Consider the following 20,951-nt stretch of genomic DNA (forward strand, 5'->3'; position numbering starts at 1 on the left):
AACTTGAAACTAACCACAGCTCTACTCAAAACCTGGGAACCAAGTCAGAAACTGGCTATCTTATACCCAAGTGTGGACCATCTTTAGTTTAAGCCACAACAAAATCAGGAACTTCAGGGCCCTGCACAACTGTGAAAGTTTAGCAGGGAACTGGAACAAAGCAGGAGTCAAGTCCACATATTTACAGAGACTACACAGAAACAACAGAGCAAATGCCTACCAGACTGCTTTGGCTTTCTTCTTTGGCAGGATTTGGGCTATTACTGGTAACATGCTCAAGAAATTGCACAGAATTCTTTTATTCCAAGAGACCTCAAGCAGATCTCATTCACTTCACTACTGACTAGAGCACCTCACTGGTCAAAGACAAAGCTCAACAACAGTAGCTCCACCCAAAAATTCTGCTTTAGTCCCATACTAGAAGTGACCTCTTCAAATACAGCAAAATTCAGGTGTAGCCTTGGGATGCCTTAGGAAAGCCTGGACCTTTTTTTAAGCCATCAGACTACCAATCAGTTTTCTCTGCCCCTATAGAAGGGAAGCAGTAAAAGGCTGCTGGTTACAATAGCTCTGGCAGAGACAGCACAGAGAATGGATAAACTACACTAGGATTGAAGGGAAACACAATGGCATAGGTGGTGACAATACAGTAACATCAGTTACTGAACATCAATTAAAATGAGGCACAAATTAATGTTAAGAGGCCTCCTCATAAAATAATGTTGTCTGGAGTTCATTAAGCTACTGTTAAGTGTTATAATGCTACCCACTAACAGGATTACAGAGAAAATAAACAGAGTCATTGAGGGAATGTCCTACTCCAAAGCCAGCTGCAGAGCTAGCTGTCAGAAAAAAGCAAAGACAGCCAAACCACAGCTTCATCAACACAAGGGCCAGAAGAGTTTTTGTCTGCACAGTAAACAGCATCCCACAGTGTGCAGCCCAGCTTCCACAGGAGAGCATCATCCATGGCCTCTGCACAGCACAGGCCTTTAAATTGTACTTGGTTAGGGCTGAACATCCCCAGCAATTGGAATGGACTGGTTATCTGAATAGTCTTTGACACGCTGGTACTTCATCCTGCAGTTCACTCTGCTGGTTATATCATGTTCTAACCTTCTGTCTGACTGCAAACTTGAGTTTTGCTGACTCCAGGTACTGCTCCTTCCCTAAGCTCTTCTGCAGTGGATGACAAAGTTTCCTGGTCCATAATTTTTGCTCTCACACCTAGCAAAAGCATCTTTACATTTTCCAGTCATCTCCCTCCAGTTTTTCTAACAGCTTCCCTCAGGTATGGTTACTGAAAGTGTAGATACTCAGGTGCCAGCTGCTCCAGAGCCAAGCAGAACTGTTTTATCCACCTGCTTTGATCATGTACACAAGCCACTCTGGTGGAGTCCTGCACTTGCAGCTAGCACTCAGGTTGGTCATTATCCAGCTGTTTTCCCAACCATCCTCTAATCCTGCCTCAGCAGTTTCAGTAGCTCAAAAGGCTGCATCATATCCAGCCATAGAAGACACCAGGCTAAGCACAGTAACAAATGACCGTGCTGGAGCAATGAGACAAAGCTTCTGCAGCTCAAGATGCATCACGAGGCAGGGAGAAAGAGCCTCTGGTATTAGATGTGCCTTGGCCATTTTCTGTTGTAGCCTCTTCCAGCAGAGGAAAGACAACTACTCCTCTGCCAGCTAAGTGCGAGCCCTGCAGCTTTTGTCCAAGCAGGCTCAGATTGTGTTACAGCAACAGTCACAAAACTCCTGTCACCTAGTACAGTACTACAAGAAAGAGTAAAATGTGGAGGAACATTTACACTTGGGAGGGGGGTCTGGCAGCAGCAATGTACAATAAGACAAAAAACCCAGAAGCATAACAAGCCAAACCTCTTCTGTATCTAGGCAATCCACAGGTGACACCACCATTCTCCCTTTAAGCATGATTTAAAGTCAAGCATCTTCCTTGAATCACTAGCCTTCCAGTCTAAGCCTTTTGTAATAAATTATCTCTGTTCTGCTACACTACAGGTAACCCATTTTGTCTGAAAAGACTGAAAAACCCCAGACATGCAACATCACAGCACACTTCATGTCGTTGGCTTTTGAAGTACCAAATGATCTGTAATGAAGCACGTCTGCTACTCTGCATCCATCTTGACTGTTTCACATTTACATAATTCTAATTCCCAAGGATGCTGGAGACAAGCTGCAGATGTGAGGCTGCTCAGGAGCTGCAGCACTTTGAAATTCAGATGAACACACCCAGACATTCGTTACACCAACCTAGGGGAAGTTGCCATGCCTACACTAACAGCCGCCAAAACACTCTCGCAGGAGTTTGAGTTGCTCACCTATAACCTAGTGCTTGAAGGTAATTCAGAACAGCCTCAACTTCCCACTCTGGCACCTTTGAAAAAGAGGTGCCAGTTCAGGAGCTCTCCTGCAGTTTTCTCACGCATCTCTGGTGTGAGAGCCGCAAGCCACGGGAGCGCAACACAATGAAGGGCTCCTTTGCCATTCAGCCCACACCCAGTCAGCTTGGCCACGTTCTGCAGGACAGTGAAGCAAAGAGCACACTCAAGAGACTGTGCTGAACATTATTTACTTGTTTGAAATGGAAGTCTTACAAACAGAAACTTGTTGTGAGGGGTTCCTGCGCTTTTGTGCTTTGTGCCTACAAGCCGTTCTTCACCGACATGCCTTAACAAGGAAGATTCCTCAGGTACAATGGGCTGATTGTTCAGAGGAGGACTTACTCAGCTTTTAACTTGCACATTTTGTGGCTTCCCTCACTCAAACTTCAAGTTTTTCTAGGCATTTCTTACTGAAGCAATCACATCCCAGTGACATCCACCCTGCTCAAGCATTACTGGTTCATAGGTTGCTAAATCACTTGCTCCCTGCCCTAACACAGCCGGTTTGTATTTGTGGGGTTCTTCACTTATGTAACTTCAGCACAACGTGAGCATCGAGGCAAAAGCGTCTCTTCTTTTACTAAAATGAAGTAAGCAAAGGCAGAAAGATGTTCAGCATGTGATAAGGAGACTGGCAGCTTCAGAATCTGGGCTTTCAATCCTTTAGGCAAAAAGCACCACAGCTACCACAGAATTAAACAAGAAACTGTAAGCATGCCTCATTTCTAATGCCCCAATTCCTAGCTTATTAAAGGAGAGGCTAGAAAAAGAGCTTCAAATCTAACCAACTCTGGGATCACCAAGTGAAGGACCACATGCAAAACCCAACTGCAACAAGTTTAACTACAAGCACCAACCATCTGCCTGCTGGAACAGCCACCAATCCAAACCCAGAATCACAGAATGTTAGGGGTTGGAAGGGACCTCTAGACAGAGTCCAACCCCCTGCCGGAGCAGGATCACCCAGGGCAGGTCATACAGGACCACATCCCAATGGGTTTTGAATGTCTCCAGAGAGGACAACTCCAGTGTCTCTCTGGACAGCCTGCTCCAGAGCTTTGTCACCCTCACAGTGAGAAAGTTTTCCCTTATGTTCCTGTGTAACCTCCTCTGCTCCAGCTCCCACCCATTGCCCCTTGTCTTATCATTGGACATCACTGAGCAGAACCTGACTCCATCTCCCTGACACTCATCCTTCACAAACATGATGAGGTCACCCCTCAAGCTCCTCTTCTACAAGCTGAAGAACTCCAGCTCCCTCAGTCTTTCCTTATAAGGGAGATGTTCCACTGCCTTCAGCATCTTTGTGGCTCTGCATTGGACTCTTTCAAGCAGTTTCCCAAGGTCTGTCTTGAACTGAGGGGCCCAGAACTGGACACAATATTCAAGATGTGGCCTCACCATAATGTAACCAGAATAAAAAAAATCCCCAACAGAATTCCTTCCCCCACACATTTACTTCAGCACAGGTGTGACATCTCTGCCCTTGGCTGTCAGCTCTTGTTTTACTATTACTCACATTTTAGTTTACTTTCCCAAGCAGCAACATCTTTCTCTAAAGACCTATCACACCCATGCCATCTCTGGGGTTTACTTTTCCCACTGACTTATAGCATTATGCTTTATATATGCTGCATGCCAGAAGTTATTCCCACCTTCAGCTACTTCATAACTAATATTTAAACCTCCCTATAACTTTCCACATCCAATGTTTATTTTCCTAGCTGTTTGCTTCCTACTTGATCATCACTACAACTTTTAAATGCTCCTGTTTCATCACAAGGATTCTAGAGTACCACTCCTTCAGAGATAGCTAACAGAAAGCAGACTGAAAGTAGTCACAACCCATCAGTAACTATCAAAACTGGTCACTGGTGCAGTTCAGCAGTGAGCAAACTGCCTGCTGTGTGTTACTGCAGGCACAAGAGTGATGCCATGATTTGCTTTGGGCACTGAATGGGATGCTTTCTGCACTGTGTCCACTCATGAAGGACCTCAGCAGCTCTGCAGCTCTCAGCATTCAGAAGCCATGCAAGGCACTTCAGCATGTTAAGACATGCTTCCCAGACTGGTCTAACAGCTATGGAAGATGCTTAATCTAGGATCCACAGGCTATAACTGAGCGGGAAAGAACTACTTCCTTCAGCCTCTTCAAACAGCAGCAAGGAGCACTTCTAGCTGTTCAGCCTGCAGTCACAGAAAGAACTACAGAACAGCTGAGATCAGGACTTCTGCAAGAGATTGTGAAGTCCCCTTGCTCCAAGTAGGGTCATGTACAACAGGTTACCTAGGACCTTGCCCAGTCCAGTCTGAGTTTGAACATTTCTGAATGTCTGAATGTCCCCATTTCTGCTGGGGAGCCCTAACTAGATATAGCCCTCCAGTGCTGAGAGGCTCTGTCACCACCTTTCCCCTGCAGGTGATGCTCATCCCAATGCAACAGAGCCCTGCTGAGCCTTCTTTTCCACCAGAGTGGCATTGCTGGGTCACGCTCAACTTGTCTGTCAGAGAAGCAAATGCTTAAAGAGTCAATTTCCATGTCCTTGTGGCTGTCAGGGGAGCACAGTTGGGATTCATTACTCTGCATAAAGAGACTGCACCAAGGTGCACAAAGCCAAACACTTCATAAGCAATTATGAGAAGGAAGCAAACCCAGCTAAATAACCACAGAAAGGGAAAGTGATGACCACAGAGCTGTAAAGAGCGAGATAAGCAAAACAGCAAAAGTTTCCATGGACCATGCAGGAGACACTGGCTATTAAAAAACCTAAATTTTATCAAGGCTTATTTTCCCAAGCACAAGCAAGCTTGCCTCTGGCTGCATTAAACAGTAGGATGATCCAACAAAAGAGCTGTTCCTGCAATCAGCATATGCTGTTCTGCTTAGTCTAGTCACCTACACATAGCTAAGCGTGGCTAGACAGATGGGAAGCTCCACCAACTGCTTACTCAGCAGCCTAAAGGTGTCTAACCAGAACTGCTGTATGACACTTGAGAATTATTCTGCATTTTAACAGGGCAAGCTGTTTATCTCAAAGCTTTTAGATTTGTGACTGAAAACTAGGCCTTCAATTTTGACTTAATACATTAAAACACACTTGATGTCAAGTCAGGAGAACAAAGTGAGGCCTAAAATAATTCACTGATAAATGCTGGCAATGAAGACACGCAAGGTGATGCAAAAAAAGCTGCCACAAGGCTGCAGCAACTGCCTCTTTGGCAACCTCCCCTTCACTGCTGGGTAGTCAGCCTTGCTACCGACCTCAATGCCACTTTGCCTTGCTAGTTTCACAGCTGTGTTGTAGTAGCCACAGCGTAGGAGATGCTCCACCATCATCCGGTCCATGCGCTTCTTCTTCCACATGTTGGCGGCAGCCGGCTGGTCACTGCTGTGCTCCTTCAGGTGCTCAATCCTGCGCTTGCAGAGCTTGGCACTTTCATCCTCAGCCTGGATTGATTCAACTGCCTGGAAAGTGAAAATTAATGAGGAAAAGAAAAGAAGAGCTCTGTATTTTCAGTTTGCTTTAAAAGCCAAGCATGGTCAGAATTGTTTGCAAATGTTCTTTACATACTAGTCAGAGAACGGTTTGGGTTGAAAGGGACCTTAAAGAACATCTCACTCCAACCCTCTGCCATGGGCAGGGACACCTCCTACTAGACCAGGTTGCTCAAGGCCTCATCCAACCTGGCCTTAAACACCTCCAGGGAGGGGGCATCCACCACCTCCCTGGGCAACCTGTTCCAGTGTCTCACCACCCTCACTGGAAAGAATTTCTTCCTAATTCCCAGCCTAAATCTCCCCTTTTCCAACTCAAAGCTATTGCCTCTCATCCTATCACTGCCAGCCCTTGTGAAAAGTCCCTTCCCAGCTCTCATGGAGCTCCCTTCAGGTATTAGAAGGCTGCCCAAAGGTCTCCCCAGAGCCATCCTTTCTCCAGGTTGAACAACCCCAACTCTTTCAGCCTGTCCCCATGGGCAGGTGCTCTACCCCTCTGTTACGCCCAAGAGTGTTTCTTTCATTTAGAGAGGCATCTCCTGTGGCAATTGCCCAGTGGCTGGCAGCGTTCGGAGATGTTCCTGCACATTGCTAAGTTCTGAGTTGTGACATGATGAACACATGCATTTTCCTGCTTCATGTGCAGCTAGTCCAAAAGCAGCCAGGTCTCAGCTACAGCAGGAGCTGCTGCAAGGCTGCAAAGAGCCTTGGGAAGGTTTACAGTCATCTGGCTCTGAAAACCATGAATTTTCCACCTCTAACCTATGCATGGCTTCTCCAAGCAGCTGTCCTGCTTCATTAGTTCTGCTGAGGAGTGATGCAGAGTAAGCCCACATTACTTCTAATACACTGGAGCCATTTTAATCAGTCATGCAATAATAACAATTACATAAACATCTGGCCTCTCAGCACCCTTAATTCAAGGATCTTTGAGGAGCCTTACAGAGGTTGGTTTTGTTAAACTGGTATTATTTTACTTACCTCTGCTGCTCTAGAAACGTGAATCTATTTTTAAGAGCCTTACTTAGGGAAACAGATTTGCCCAAAGGAAGCAGAGTGACATTTAAAAACCAACATATTGGCTCACCCAGTGCAAAACAACCTCCCCAAAATACCTGCAATGACTTTTCTTTTGTTTTTCAAATTTAACCCAAACCACTCAAGCCAGACTTGCTTTCCTTCAACCTTTATGTTAGATGGCAAGTTCTACTCCAATGTTACCATGCCATTTATTCCAGACACCATCATTCAGAGCTAGCTGACTCCGTGTATAGCACAAGACAACTGTGTGCCAGGCCAGGCCACAGAGCACAAGAGAGCTTGCAGTGCTTTCTGCTTGCTCAGGCAAAAGTAGAGCATGACACTACTCCCACCTGTGATCCATCACTAGTGATGCAGTTCCAGGTTGGGCTGCCTTATTCCAGGTGCCTCTAAACTGGTTGGCTGGTGTCTGTATAACTGGCCAACTATGGCCACACAGGCTTGCCAAGCACAGAGAACCTGGCTGGTTTTAACAGCCCACTTCGCTCTCCATGCTGGCACAGCCACCTTCCCAGTACTGAAGCTATTCAGGCTACAGCAGCATCCAGCTCTGGAAGCACAAGTTCGTTCCAATTCTTTTCCCATGCATGCTCAGCTACAAGCGTCTTATGCCAGCACTAGTATTTGCAGAGCAAGGTGAAATAAATGAAAGCTTGTGCAGGAAAAGACTACCAAGCATGCCCCAATTCAGCCTGACTGATCTGGCCCTGGATACCAAACCCAAGTATCTAAAAGCCCAGTCACTACACAAGATAGCCTTTGACTAAAATCCATGTCAACATCTACAGCCTGAGTTATTTTTGTTACTGTAGGCTGAGTTCCTTCTATTGCTGTACTGAGCCTTATCTTGTACCATATGGTTTGGAGATCAGTATTTTAAGTTAGAAGCTGAGTCCTTCTGCATTCAGAAAGCAAACACTAACTGAAGCCAGAACTCACTTTCACTTGTTAGGTGTCTACAGTGTTATCAGATGTGAAGGCAACCTCCAGAATTACCCTGAATACAACTAGGAGACTTCAAGGCAGCCAGGCACAAAGGCTGAGTCCCTTCTCATCCCATGGTTTTGTATCTGGACTTAGACAGCTTTTGCAGGCTTTTTTGATCCTTTCAGTGCACTCAGAAAGGCCAGAGATCCTTTCAAAACCCTCTGAGGCAAGCCTATCTGGTCTTGCCCTGCCGGACAGTAATAGAACTTGAGGGAACAAGCATATTAAACAGAATACAAGAGGGAAAACACAAAAGCCTGGGTTTCACCAGGATCATTTTCAGAACCCCAGAAACCTGCTGTGTTGAAAAGCTCTTTTTTTAAAGAGTAAGGTGTTAAATAAAGGAACCATCTAATTCTGTTAGGGCCATCTCAGCAGTTCATCAGATCCTTGTCTAAACACAGGAGGAAAGAGATCCCACATGGGTGCAAAGGTCCTAGAGAAAACAAATCATTTTGCTTGGGGCAGAGATTACACAGAAGATGGTTAGAGCTCAGGGTTTGGAGCAGAAATAACACCTTTGTATTTCAGAAGACTTCTCCTGTTGAACACATGGTTGTTTTTTTTTGCTTTTTGTTCTGAGCAGCGAGAAGATTCCCCACAGTCTTTTAGGCAGTCAAAAACAAATGAGCAATTACACTAAAATGGAGCCTTGCACCCAAAACATTCAGCAGTGCCTTCAGACACCTCCGCAGCCAGCAAAGATTTAACAAGTAAATAACTCCTCCACATCATTACCAGACACCTACAAGCAAAAGCTAACACCTCCTGCAGAAACAGCAGTGATTTCTTTCTGTAAGTAAGAGAGAAGTGGAGAAAACATATCCTTCAAGACCTCTAAGTCTCACAAACCTAAGATGAGACCAGCAATTAAGATTTATGAGGTCTTTTGCAGAACAGCTTTTCAACACCCAGCTAACCTGCTCAAGCAGAAAACCCCAGATCACCACACCTGACAGTGTTCTTGTCATAGCACCAAAACCTCCAAGGTATTGAGGCTCTGTGAAGTGAAGCATCAAGATTTCTATCTGTTGGTTATTTAAGTTTTAATGAAATGAGTCTGCTACCATGTTTATTTTTGGAGAAGCAGAGCTCTGAAGCCAGGCAACAGAGCTGGCTTGATGTTTCTGCAAGTGCTTTGATGACTCTCAGGATGAGTAATATCCCCATCCAAAATAAGGATGGTTTGTACTACAGAGTATATTTAAAACTCATTCTTAGAAAGATGTGGTGAAGGCATGGAAGCTCAGCTGCATTTCACACAAGCATTCAGGCTGAACAAGCAGGTTATCTGGCTAAACTTTGTTTAAAATGCTCTTAGTAATGTTCCCTGGGAACCTTCCAACCTGCAGGCTGACTGTTTATAAAACGTTTAAGTAACCATGCAGGACAACTCACACTTTCCTCTGCAAAGAAGCCTCAGCACTGCATACAGCTTCCCCTGGGGTTTAAACATTTTTCAGCCTCATTTCTATGTGTTTTTGCTTCTCACTGCTCAGTTAATGAAACCACACAAGCCTTCCCATTAGACAGGCAAGAATTGGTACAAATCAATTCATTTGGCTCTTTCTCCTGTGGGTAGAGAAGCTCCTTTTCAGGACTGTAAATATATATTCACATGACCTCTCTGAGGTTTGGTATGCTTAGTCAGGGAACACCAAGTCACATTTCATAAGCACAATGAAGCAAGACCCAGCAAGCTCTGATGGTTTGCTGGGCATTCCCAGACCAAGGCTACCTGTATCTTTGATCAAAACCTCCAAGCATGAGCGCTGTGGAGAACTACTGCTACCTTCACTGAGGCAGAGAAACCACAAGGTAGAGCACCACTTACCTTTCGTTTCAGAACACTGAGCTTTTCAACTACTCCATCCAAGAGACTAACAACTGAATCCACAGCAGGGCAGCTGCTCAGTGTCTTCTCCAGCTCTGCCACCACCATGGTGACGTGGCTCGTTTCCCGGTCAATGTTTTTCTGTGCAGCTCGAAAGCGTTTGTTCAGTGTTTCATATGGCACCTGCATGAGAAATGGCAAACCATTACAATTTCTCTGCTAAAAAAAAAAGTCAGGTCTTCTAGAGTTTAAAGACACTGATGATTTTATCTGCTGCAGTCAGAAGAATATCCACGTTCCAGGACACTAAGTCATTGATTGAACTTGCGTTCTCAAAGCAAAGCTCTCAGCAAGGAGCTAACTTCAGAGAGGATGAAAAAGCACTGACAGGAAAGAAGAGCTGGGAGATTCCTTTCTCATACCAACTTCACCTATCTTGCTTTGAATGAGGGAAACAGTTCAGGGAGAACTGGAAGCAAAGCCACGTCTCTAAAAAAGGCAAGCTACAAGCGAACTACAACTGAGATCACACTTCATAAAATGGCTTCTCAAGTCTGCATTCCTTCAGGAGTTTGCAAGAGAGGAGTTACATGTGAGAAAGCAGTGTCCTGCATATCAGCTACTGAAGATGTTCTACAGACTACACCACTGCTTGTTCAGGAACTCTAGCAGGTTTCCCACCTACTTCTGCCCATAAAGGACAACTACTTAATATTAACTCTAGTAGGGCTAAGAATTGCTAGGAGGACCTTCACCTACAGCCTACACTGCGGGACTAAGTTTGCTAAACACCTCTAAGGTTCCATTCCTTGACTTAGAGACTAACCAGTCTTGGAGGTCTCCTGTCCTACCTGTCCAATGTCATTATGGGACAGTCACATCAAAATGGCTACTGATGGCCATGAAGGATGCACATGAGGGAACAGTCCACAGCCTGGTCAAATGTTAGGGAAGTGATGACTTGGGGAAAGGTCACAGTAAAGGTTAAGCTGCTCCCATCATGTTCCCCCTGCAGTGAACAATTCAGACAGGGAGTTCCATCACCTCACAGGAAGTTTAGAACTACAAACACTGCAGTGTTATGCACTTGTTCATCCTATCTTTTATCTCAAACAACCACATGAGCACTTCCAGGTAGTTATGCTAATCTTGATTGCTTTGCCATTAATCAAAGGCCTAATTTAGCTAGCAGTCCCATTACACACATTCAAGGTAAAACAGGAAATGCAAATCTGTGCTCTGTTTGGTACATATCATGGATGTGTTTGATTACACATCTTCAAGTGTATCACTTCTAAGCAATTATGTCAGGATTGCATCCCTTTTCTTCCCTCTATTCATCTGCATGCAAGACAGTACCCCCAGGGTCCACTCTCCTTTTGGGCTCTGGTAGAGATGTTATTACATAATCAGATGCACCAAGAAACAGTCCAATTTCAGAGCAAAGAAGAAGAGCCCAAGCTCTTGCTTTTCAAGACTTCATAGGACCTGCATCAGCTTGTTCTGACCTGCAGTAGACATACCACACAAGGATGCTCCAGGTAAGACATGAAAAGCATCCTCTTCCTCTCAAAGGATGGAATTATTTAATAAGGTTTTCTTGGCATCTCAAAGCTCTACACAGAGATTCTGCTGCCTTTGCTCACCAGCTTCCACAGCTGCAGACACACCACTCAACTTCAGCATGTACTAAACCAGCTTATACCCAATGAAAAGGAATTTGACTGAAGCGACAACAGCCTACAAGAGGGGTGAAATTACAGTAACACACGTTTTCCCAAGATTAAAATGTTGCTACTGTGATATGAAGGGAAGTCTGCTTGGCTGGAAGAAACTGAATAACCTAATCCAACTATTTTTTCATTTCAGGAGTTACCCTACTAAAGGCAGTGGGGCAAGAGGAGTGCTTGTTCTTCATGCTCAGCACTCAAGCAGACTCATCTGGAATACTGAGTCTGGTTTTCAGGTCACTTCCCCTCTGCCAAAGGAGATGTTGACAAACTGGAAAGAGTCCAGAAGGCTGTCACCACAATGCTTAGCTGATAGAGGATACAAAGCCAAGCAGAAGGTGAGAGGGACAGACTTGTTTCACTTGCAGAAGAGGAGGCTGTGGGGTGCTGGGAGCAGCACAATCTGATAGTAGCCTTTACTACCTCAAGGTGAGGGTCACAGATAAGATCTAGCCAGACTTCTCTCAGAGTTAAAGGGAAAGGGAAGGAGGCAGTGATGACAACTGGCAATGACAATTCCAGCTGGACACAGGGCAGAAGATATTTTAACAAGGACAGCTGGCAAGCACTAAAACAACAGCCCAGGAAGGTGGGGAAATCTCCATACCTGCAAGCTTTCAGAATTGATCAGGAACCTAAGCAACTCAAATTAGCTTTGAGGTTAGCCTGGATAGAAGCAGAACCTGACCTACACTGTCTGAAGAAGTCTATTTCCTACTTTAATGGCTGGGTCATGGATTCCCTCTGCTAATTTAGACACCAAATTCATCTCCATGTGAAGACACCAATAGCCATATCAGGCAACACCAAAAGCCCCTCCCTCTGCCACCATCCTTTGTCAACAAGGAAGACTACAACAAAGGTACTAATCCCAACTAGTCTCTTTGGGTGTCTTGAACCAGAATGGAAGTTCTATAGTATGGAAACACTCATCCATGACCTCTACTGGTCGCTGTTGACCTGTAGAGTTTTAGCACTGCAACATCCTGTTGTGAGACATTTCACAGCCTAACACATGATATGAAGAAACACTGCTTGCTAGCCTAATTTGAAAACCTTTTGCTCTTCTTCTGGAAGGAAAAACAAACAAACAAAATATTCACTTTCTCCTATGCCTCTCTTGAGATGGAAGAGGCTTTTTCTAAACCACTCTCTGAAGGCAGTCATTCCGTATCTCTAAAAGTTATTGCCCTTCTGGAGACATTTTCCAATTCTACTACATTCTTCTCAGGAAGAGGGAAGAGTAACTCATTACTTAAGAGAAGAAAAAACGATGGATTTCCATTGCTGCATGAGATTGTCTCCATTTTTCCCCTTAACAACATTTTTGGTTCTAGGTTTGCCAATATTAACCTGGCCCTTCCTACAAAGCTTTCACTGTAACCCCAAGATCCCACAAAGCAATGATGATAATTTCCAACTCAGTTATTGTCCCAGACTAGGATTAGTTTTCTTTCCACTCTACTTAAAAACTGTACCACTCTTGTCTATATTGAATCTATTTCAATACTTTTTTAGTCCCAGCCTTCTCCAATGTTCCACATTTGGATGCATCTGCATCTCTGTTACCTTTGCTTCATCAAGGGAACTGGATCATCTCAGCACTCACTGTCTTCCAGGCTGTTCAAACAGCTGAACATCAGCAGTACTGCCAGAGGTGCCAGCAGAACACCAATACCAGCTTCCCACATTAGAGATTGGCAACAAAATCTTGATTTCATCCTTATCTCACCCTGCTACCCACCCACATAAGGACTTCTGCCTTCTTTCAAGAGTTCCTGGGAGGTGGCATCTCCAAAACACTTTCAGTGATACAAATAAACCATCATTCAAATCCACCACTATTTTTAACATACAGATCCAATACCTTTGCATAGCATGACTTCCTTTAAGTCCCATGAATTGCTGAGCCCATTATTGATCAGGCAGGATGGTGTTTCTGCATCAATAAGCCATTGGTTGGAAGAGAAAAATTAATTGCTTGTATTAAGAATTTCACCAAAATTTTACTTCAGGAAGTAGAAGCACTGAAGCAAAGCCTTCTACTTTGCCTTTCTTGCACAGCTATCCAAAACCAGCACTTACCAGAGCATTGCCACAGCAGAAAGGAGTTTCCCCTAAGCTACACAAGCTTATTTAAGAAAAGTTTTACACCCAGCATTTCTGCTGCTTTAGAGGTGGAAGAAGTTTGGCCAAATTGTAATGGTTACTGCGTGAAACCTCAGCTACCAGCCTGCTGCCGCCCCTGGAGTATTCCTCACCGGCACACAGCAATGCTGAAAGCCTGAACTGCAGGTGTTTCTTTCATAATTGAAGTTCTGTGACAAATCACAGATGCATGCCTCCACCTTCCCATCAGTCTTCAGCCTTATGCTAGACCTTCTGCACACCAGGGCTCAAACTCCTCTGGTCACATGCAATGCAAGCTAGATTCCTTCTTCACTTACACAGGTACAAACCTAAAGAATTTCAAGTACAAATGGAAACTAAACCCCCAAACAATCTCTTTCACACCACAACATTAATCAACAAGTTTCTACCCCCATAGGAAACCACTCAGATTTAGTGGAAACAGTTTGTACAGCAGTCACTGGGTTGTTGGAAATTACAGAACAAGACTGATACATCAAACTGAAGGAAGAACCATTTGGTGGGGCAAGTAAGACCATTAATCATTCCCCAGCCCCCTGGTAACTGGAATTTTCAAATGTCTATTTCTAAAACCAGATTTTCACAGCAAACAGTACAGACAACAGGAACAAGCATCCTGCAGAGGCTTGCAATTCTGTACAAGAACATTCAATTTCCTCCTGTATTTGGGAGTAAAGTTCATCAGGTCTCACTGGAGAGCAGGATCAACTCATAAGCTGGGCAGTTTTAACTACACATCCTGACTTCACTGATGTCTGTGGGAACCACCCTTCTTCAAAGCTCCAATCTCCTTGCCACAAGAAGTGGGGAGTGTTTTTTGAACGCAAACACCTCCATTGTGTACCTTTGCAAATGAACTCCATTATGGCCAGGAGGGAATTTGACATGGATCCAAAAAAAAGGGAAAAAAGAAAAAAAATCTTTTCAGGTACATGAAGTCAGAGAATTAGTGGGAAGAACAAAAAGTTTCAAGAAAAAAAATAAAATAAAAGAGTCCTACCAGATTAGGTGAGGGGAACCATTACAGAACTATGCTCTCCTTTGAATGGGCTTCCTCTCCTCACTTGTGTTAGCTTATAACACCTGAAAAGCACCAGAGATTTGTATGAATCTACAGGTCTCCAAGACAATCCAGCTGAAAATGTTCTGAGCTATAAAGAAGCTTTTTCAAATGTCATATACTGTGCCCTTAGATGAAATTAAGCCAGCCATAGAGATGCAGGGAAAACAACAAGTGCAGCGATGAAACTGCCTTTCAGAAAGGACAGAAGCAAAGACAACTCACCGCTACTTAGTGCAAGAGAACAGAAAGCAGAAGAAAAAATGAAGCATCTCCTAAACAGTGTTAACAAACAGTGCCAAGAGAAAATGTAAACCCAGCAAGAAACACCTTTGAGCATTAAGCTGTTTCCTTGAGATGAAATGAGCTCACCAAGCTTACCTTCAACAGAACACAAAAGTAGGGAACAGACATGATGCCATTTGGAAAAGGAGGCAGGGTATAATAAACTACTGCAAAAGCTTTCCCTCAAACCAATGAAAAGTGAACATTTCCATCCAGAATTACTGAACTTCTGTATTTTTATACACTTTTTTCCTTCCTGGATTATTTCAGAACTGAGCAAGCATAATTATTTGTCACTGAACTCATCCAAAATGTGAATTATACCACCCCTGATTCACAGGATGAGGTCTTCTGACACGTAGCTCTTAGCAAGCCCTTAAAACATTGACTTTTCTCCCTTCAAGGCAAAAACCAGAACAAGGAGAAAGAAAGTTAAAAGCAAATAGTATCATACTTCAGGAATGAGAAGTTTAGACTAATGGCTAGATTCAGGTTTAAGTTTAGCACAATAAAACTGTTGCAGACATACAGATCAAACCAGACAAAATAACACCCTTAAGCCTAGATGCAGTTGCAGATCATTTGGATTTCAAACAGTGGTTCTTGAAAGAAACTTTCAATCTTTTTGAAGTTTAGCACCAAGTAGCTCCCCTTAGTTCAAAACATGTCAGCTTGACAACTCAGGAAGACAGAATTGCATTTTCTAGAGCAGCTGTGTCTAGAAAGAAGAGATCATTATAACATTCAAAGCTGCTACTTCAATACAGGAGAGAATTAGCAGTGAGAATTCTTGGCTACCCATCTGCTCCACACGTACTTACTCAACAGAAGCAATTAGAATCCTCAAAAATATTATCCTTTTCCACAAACTGCTAGTCATTTATTACTGAATGCATCATGAACAAGGCTTCCAACAACAAAACTAAAGTGCTTCACAAAGCCACTTTCGTTATATAAAACGGTCCCACATCCTTATGTAAGCAAGTTGACAGCCATTTTAGAGCCCTGCCTAGAGCCACACTGAGGACATCAGGGACCACTCCTTCCCAATACACTTGTTTACAGCTGCCATCTTGGACTCATGCCTCAGAGGGCATTTCTTCCCTCTTCTCCTTTCAGTAGAAATATCCAAGTACTAGCAAAACCCTAAGCATCCCTCCCTGCCTAAAGAAACAATCAAGTTGCTAAGCTAAGGTCGCGCAGCAGGTTTGTGCCCATTTGTTTAGATCTTCCTTTCCTCTTCAAAGATTTGTCCATTTTAATGGAGCACCTCTTTAAATGAAAGAGGTTGGTGTCCTCCTGTGCTTGCCCAGTCTAGGCACCAGGATCCTAGGTGGAGCCTTTAAGTGAGAGATCCCATCTCCAGACAGATTGCTCCCAAAATAACCCATTCCAGCTGAAGCATTGCCCCTGAGACAAATAATTAAGGATTGATTCAGCAGACCTGTATCAGAATAAATGACCAAAGTCCTACCTAATATATTATGATTTACTTCAGCTCTCACTAGTTCACAACTCAAGGCAATTCACAAAGCACTCCAAGAGCTGAGAACAATCACTTTTAAGTTGTGAAGCAGTTACCAGCCATCAAACAAAAATAGCTTAGCAAAAACCTGATGTAAATAAGCAATAATGTATTGTAAGTAATGAAATAACATGGTGTATTTCACATGCTGGTTAGCCAACACTTCCTAGCTAATGTGTCTTCAGGATGTAAGCTAGAGGAGGCCACGTGTACCATGCAGGCAGTTGAAACTCAGAAGGATTGATAGATTTTACCAACATGGCCTTAGAGCAAACACCCATCCACCAAAACAGCACCTTCCCAAAGCTGTGGGCCCAAAAAGGGCACTTGTACACTGATTAATGTAGAAACTATTGAACTGAAACACCACAGGAAGAAAAACTGACACTGCATGGTGTGTCCAGTAAGAGCTCCAGGCCCATCACACTAAGCTGTGTTTTCCTCCTGTTATGGTAACTAGCAAGTGTTTGAAGCTCATCTTTACTCATTTCCCAGCTCTTAACCAACTTCCATCATGCAAAGAACCAAAGATCTCACAGACATCCTTGCCTTTTGTCAACATTTAAAGACCCCAACACATCAGCTGCCATATAAACACTTTGTTTCTATACCAGCAAGCGCACACAAGCCAAATGCATCATCTGAAAGCACCACCAATGAAGGACACTGCAACAGCAGGTAAGAGCTCCCTTTGAAGACACTAATAAAACATCTTCCATAGAATGAGTGTTTTTCCAGAAACATTTCCCCACAGGCACAGAGGAGGCTAATCAAGCAACATCTCTAGCTCCTGGCCACACTGCCTTATTGCCTTTTACTGCATTTTCTTCCTTAATTAATCACTTGAAAATGTGTTTTACAGGGAGTGGGCAGGGGTGGAAGGAGACCAATCCCCTTTGGAGCCAACTCCTACTGTAGCTACTTTCCAAAAGCAAAGTCCTCCTGCAGCCCCCATGGTGCCAGGGGTGTTTAGCAGCCAGCCCGTGCAGGAGGTGCCAGGCCAGTTTGCCCAGATGCACACATGATGTGTGGGGACAGGAAGCTTGTTAGTCAGCAGCGTGGAGGGACAGTGTGCACTGTGAGTCACAGCGCCCGGCCTGGTGCCAGATTTAGCCTGAGACACAGAGTTAGCTCTGAGCTGGCTGTTAGCAACATCCACATCAGCTTATCCTGGCAGGCTGCTACCTCACAAGCATTTCACAAATGACTCCCCGCAAGAGCCACACACGTCTTGGTTTGGGGTACTGAGGAACTGACAGTGCAGCAGATGGCACAAGTCTGGGACCAGGCTTTTTTCAGTGGTGCCCAATGACAGCACAAGGGGTAATGGGCACAAGCTGGAACATAAGTTCTAGCTAAACATGAGGACCATCTTCTTTAAGGGTGATGAACACCAGAACAGGCTGCCCAGAGAGGTGGAGTTTCTATCTCTGGAGACATTCAGAACCCACCTGGACATGCTCCTGTGTGACTTTCTCTAGGTGAACCTGCCTTGGCAGGGCAGTTGGACTCCATCTCCTGAAGTCCCTTCCAACCCCTACTATTCTGTGCTACTGTGAAGTTCCATTACTTCTGCCCTTCTCAACTTCTGCCTGAACCACTCACTTGCACTGAGCAACTTCTGATGAAGCCTTTTGAAAGTTCTGTCAGATGTACTCCGTGGCTCTCAAAGTACAAAGCTACGTTCAAAGCCAACTTACAGTGAAGCGTATAAACAGAGAGAAAAAAATAAAGCAGTGCAACCGATACTGCAAAAAATTCATCCTGCACCTTTTCCACTTCAGTGGGAAAAGCAGCTGACCTGAACTGTTTGGTATCTTAACTAGTGACCCAGATAATGGGTCAAAGTTCACCTCCAAAGCTTGCAGATGCTACAAAACTGGGAGGAGTTGTTAACATGCCAGATGTTTGCGGGGGCCCTTCACAGGGACCTCAACAGGCCGGAGAAACTGACAAACGAGCAGCTCAAGAAACTCAAAGGGAAATGCCAATCCCTACTCTTGGGAAGGAACAACCACATGCACCAGTACATGCTGAGAACAGCTTGGAAAGCTGGGAGTGCTGGTGGACAAGCTGCCCATGAGAATACAATGTGTCTCTGCACAAACAGAACTCTGGGCTGGGAACCATTGCCAGTAGATCAAGGAAGGCAATGCTCCCTCGCTACTCTGCCCCATCTGAAGTGCTGTGCCCAGTTCCGGGCCTTCAGTACAAGAGGCACACATACACCGGAGTGAGTAAAGCAGGAGGCCACAGATCACGATCAGATTGGAGCATCTGACATACAAAGAGAGGCTAAGAGGACTGGGATTGTTTAACCTCGAGAAGAAAAAGCTGGAGGGAAGTCTTCTCAATGTGTATACACGCTTGTTGGGGGGAATAAAGAGACTGCTCACAGCAGTGCCCAGTGAAAGGGCAACAGGCACAAACTGAAATACAGAAAATCCCATGGAAACAAAAGACAGCTTTTTATAGTGTAACAGCAGTCAAAGGTTTGCCCTGAGAGCGTGGAGTCCCACCCTGGAGATAATCAAGAACAGTCTGAACACGGCCCTGAGCAACCCACGCTAGCTGGCCCTGGTCTGAGAAGAGGCTATTGGATTAGTCTGTCACCAGAGGTCCTTCCTAACCTCAGCTATTCTGCAGTTCCATGCAATTGGGACAGAAACAACGTACAGTTCCTATAATCCTATTCTCCTACCAGTTCCCTTGTTGAGCACTCAGGTAAACATGGTATTTCCATGAGAAATTAATACCTTATTACACGTGCTGCCAGTATTTCCCTGCCACAGCTACCAACAACAGAAAGCAAACAGCAGCTCTGAGAAGGTGCTCAACTATTCGGTGCTTCAGCTCTCCTTTCCATCAGCTGGTTTTCAAGGCAGTTGCAGCCCAGCTCAACCTAAACTGTTCCCAGCAAACAGCTCAGATAAGACTATTTTTACAAGTGATCATCCCTGCTTTCAGGTCTTCCATCTCCCAGTCGCAGGGTCTTGCCTCATACAGTTTGCTAGGTCAGTTCAATAATTATTCACACTTCCAAAGATATGGATGAATTATCTGGCTTCCTGTCATCACTTGTTTATTAGTGTTTCAGCAGAGAACTGTGATAACAATGTTCGCATTCATTCGTTTCTAAACTGCCAACTCTCCTGCTTCATGCTCTCAGATGAGACTAGCACAATTCCCTATCACTGGAGGAAAAAAGGGTTCCACAGCATTTTTGGAGAAAGAATAGCTGGCAGCCTCCTTGTCCTTGAGAAGGGATTGGAGTGGGGGGGAAATAGTCCAGTATTATTTTGTCCGCTCCAATAGCTTCCCTAGGTTGAGCTGAAGAATTCTATTTACTTCCCCTGAGCTGAGCTGCTGAAGGAGGACTGAAGCATTTTCACTCCTGCAGCAACCATAATTTAGCTCTGGAAAAGGGATTTCCCTCTGCAGTTCTGAGCACTCCAGCACATGAAAGGCACTCTGTGGAACACACTGTAAATGTGGAGCTATTACACAACTATTATCTAGTGATGCTGGCATGAGGAAGCTAGAGGGAGGAAACAGGAAGGATATAAACACAAGTCTACAGTCTTACATTTTACTTCCATCAGGGAAAATCACCAGCATCCAGAGCTCCAAAAGAAATGCCTGAGCCCCTGTGCTGGTGGACAATATTAAAGAAAGTTATATGCATTCCTTTCATAGGGCTCAGGTGAAAATCCACAGGCTCAGTCCCACAGAAACTTGCAGGCACCTGCCTCCTAAAGAACAAAATGGGATTTCATATCAACTCACTTCGGTGGACTTCAGCCTTAGTATTCCTTTCTCCCTGCTGCTTTTTCACCTCCAGCAGTAGAATGTTTTGATACATGACTCACAGCTAAAGACATTTAAGTGGATACATCCAAGGGATTTGAGCAGACACTGTTCTGGCAGGTTTTTTAAACAATGAAAAATGCCATTACAGACAACAGGAACAATCCAGAAGTTGAAGGGGTGCTGGGAAAAATCAATAAACATCACCTTTGCTAGGAAATTCAGAGTTGCAGTGCAAGGGTGTCTCACCCTTTTATTATTTAGCCTCCCAATTTTATAAACAACATTCCATTCTCTTATGTGTATTTTTGTTAAGATTTTTCAGGGAAAAAGAATGCTTGTGGAAATAAAGAGCATTAGTTCAAAATATTTTCTACCTTTTAAATGGCTGGCACATTGACAATTCATCTTAAGCCATAAACAGCAACCCAAAACCTCCCTGATCCTCACTGCCAGTAATTTTTCAGGAATGTAACAAGCAAAGCTGTGATAACAACTGGAATACAGCTAAAATGCAGGCTTAAAAAATTATCTTAACTTAAATGCCTTCACATTGTCCTGGCTATGGAAAGTGCTAGAGCACTCTTTACAGCTATGTAAAAATCTAAGCCTGATGCTGTCAGCTTT

The 20,951-nt window shown here is 44.2% G+C and overlaps 1 protein-coding gene across 4 annotated transcripts in view; it reads right to left on the minus strand.

Annotated features, from left to right (window-relative positions):
- Positions 1-20,951, minus strand: part of MAEA (macrophage erythroblast attacher, E3 ubiquitin ligase) — a 39,842-nt gene that overhangs the window by 17,332 nt on the left and 1,559 nt on the right. For 2 of the 4 annotated variants that reach the window (XM_054172141.1, XM_054172140.1), the window contains exons 2-4: positions 14,648-14,730; positions 9,767-9,949; positions 5,671-5,874 (exon numbers count right to left, since the gene is read on the minus strand). In XM_054172141.1, the coding sequence (XP_054028116.1) occupies positions 5,671-5,874; positions 9,767-9,874 (312 nt within the window). In that variant the 5' untranslated portion in view covers positions 9,875-9,949; positions 14,648-14,730. The remainder of the gene's footprint in view (positions 1-5,670; positions 5,875-9,766; positions 9,950-14,647; positions 14,731-20,951) is intronic. The other 2 variants (XM_054172139.1, XM_009904207.2) reach the window with 1 other exon arrangement.

This window comes from Dryobates pubescens, chromosome 23 (assembly GCF_014839835.1).
Source record: "Dryobates pubescens isolate bDryPub1 chromosome 23, bDryPub1.pri, whole genome shotgun sequence".
NCBI lineage: Eukaryota > Metazoa > Chordata > Aves > Piciformes > Picidae > Dryobates > Dryobates pubescens.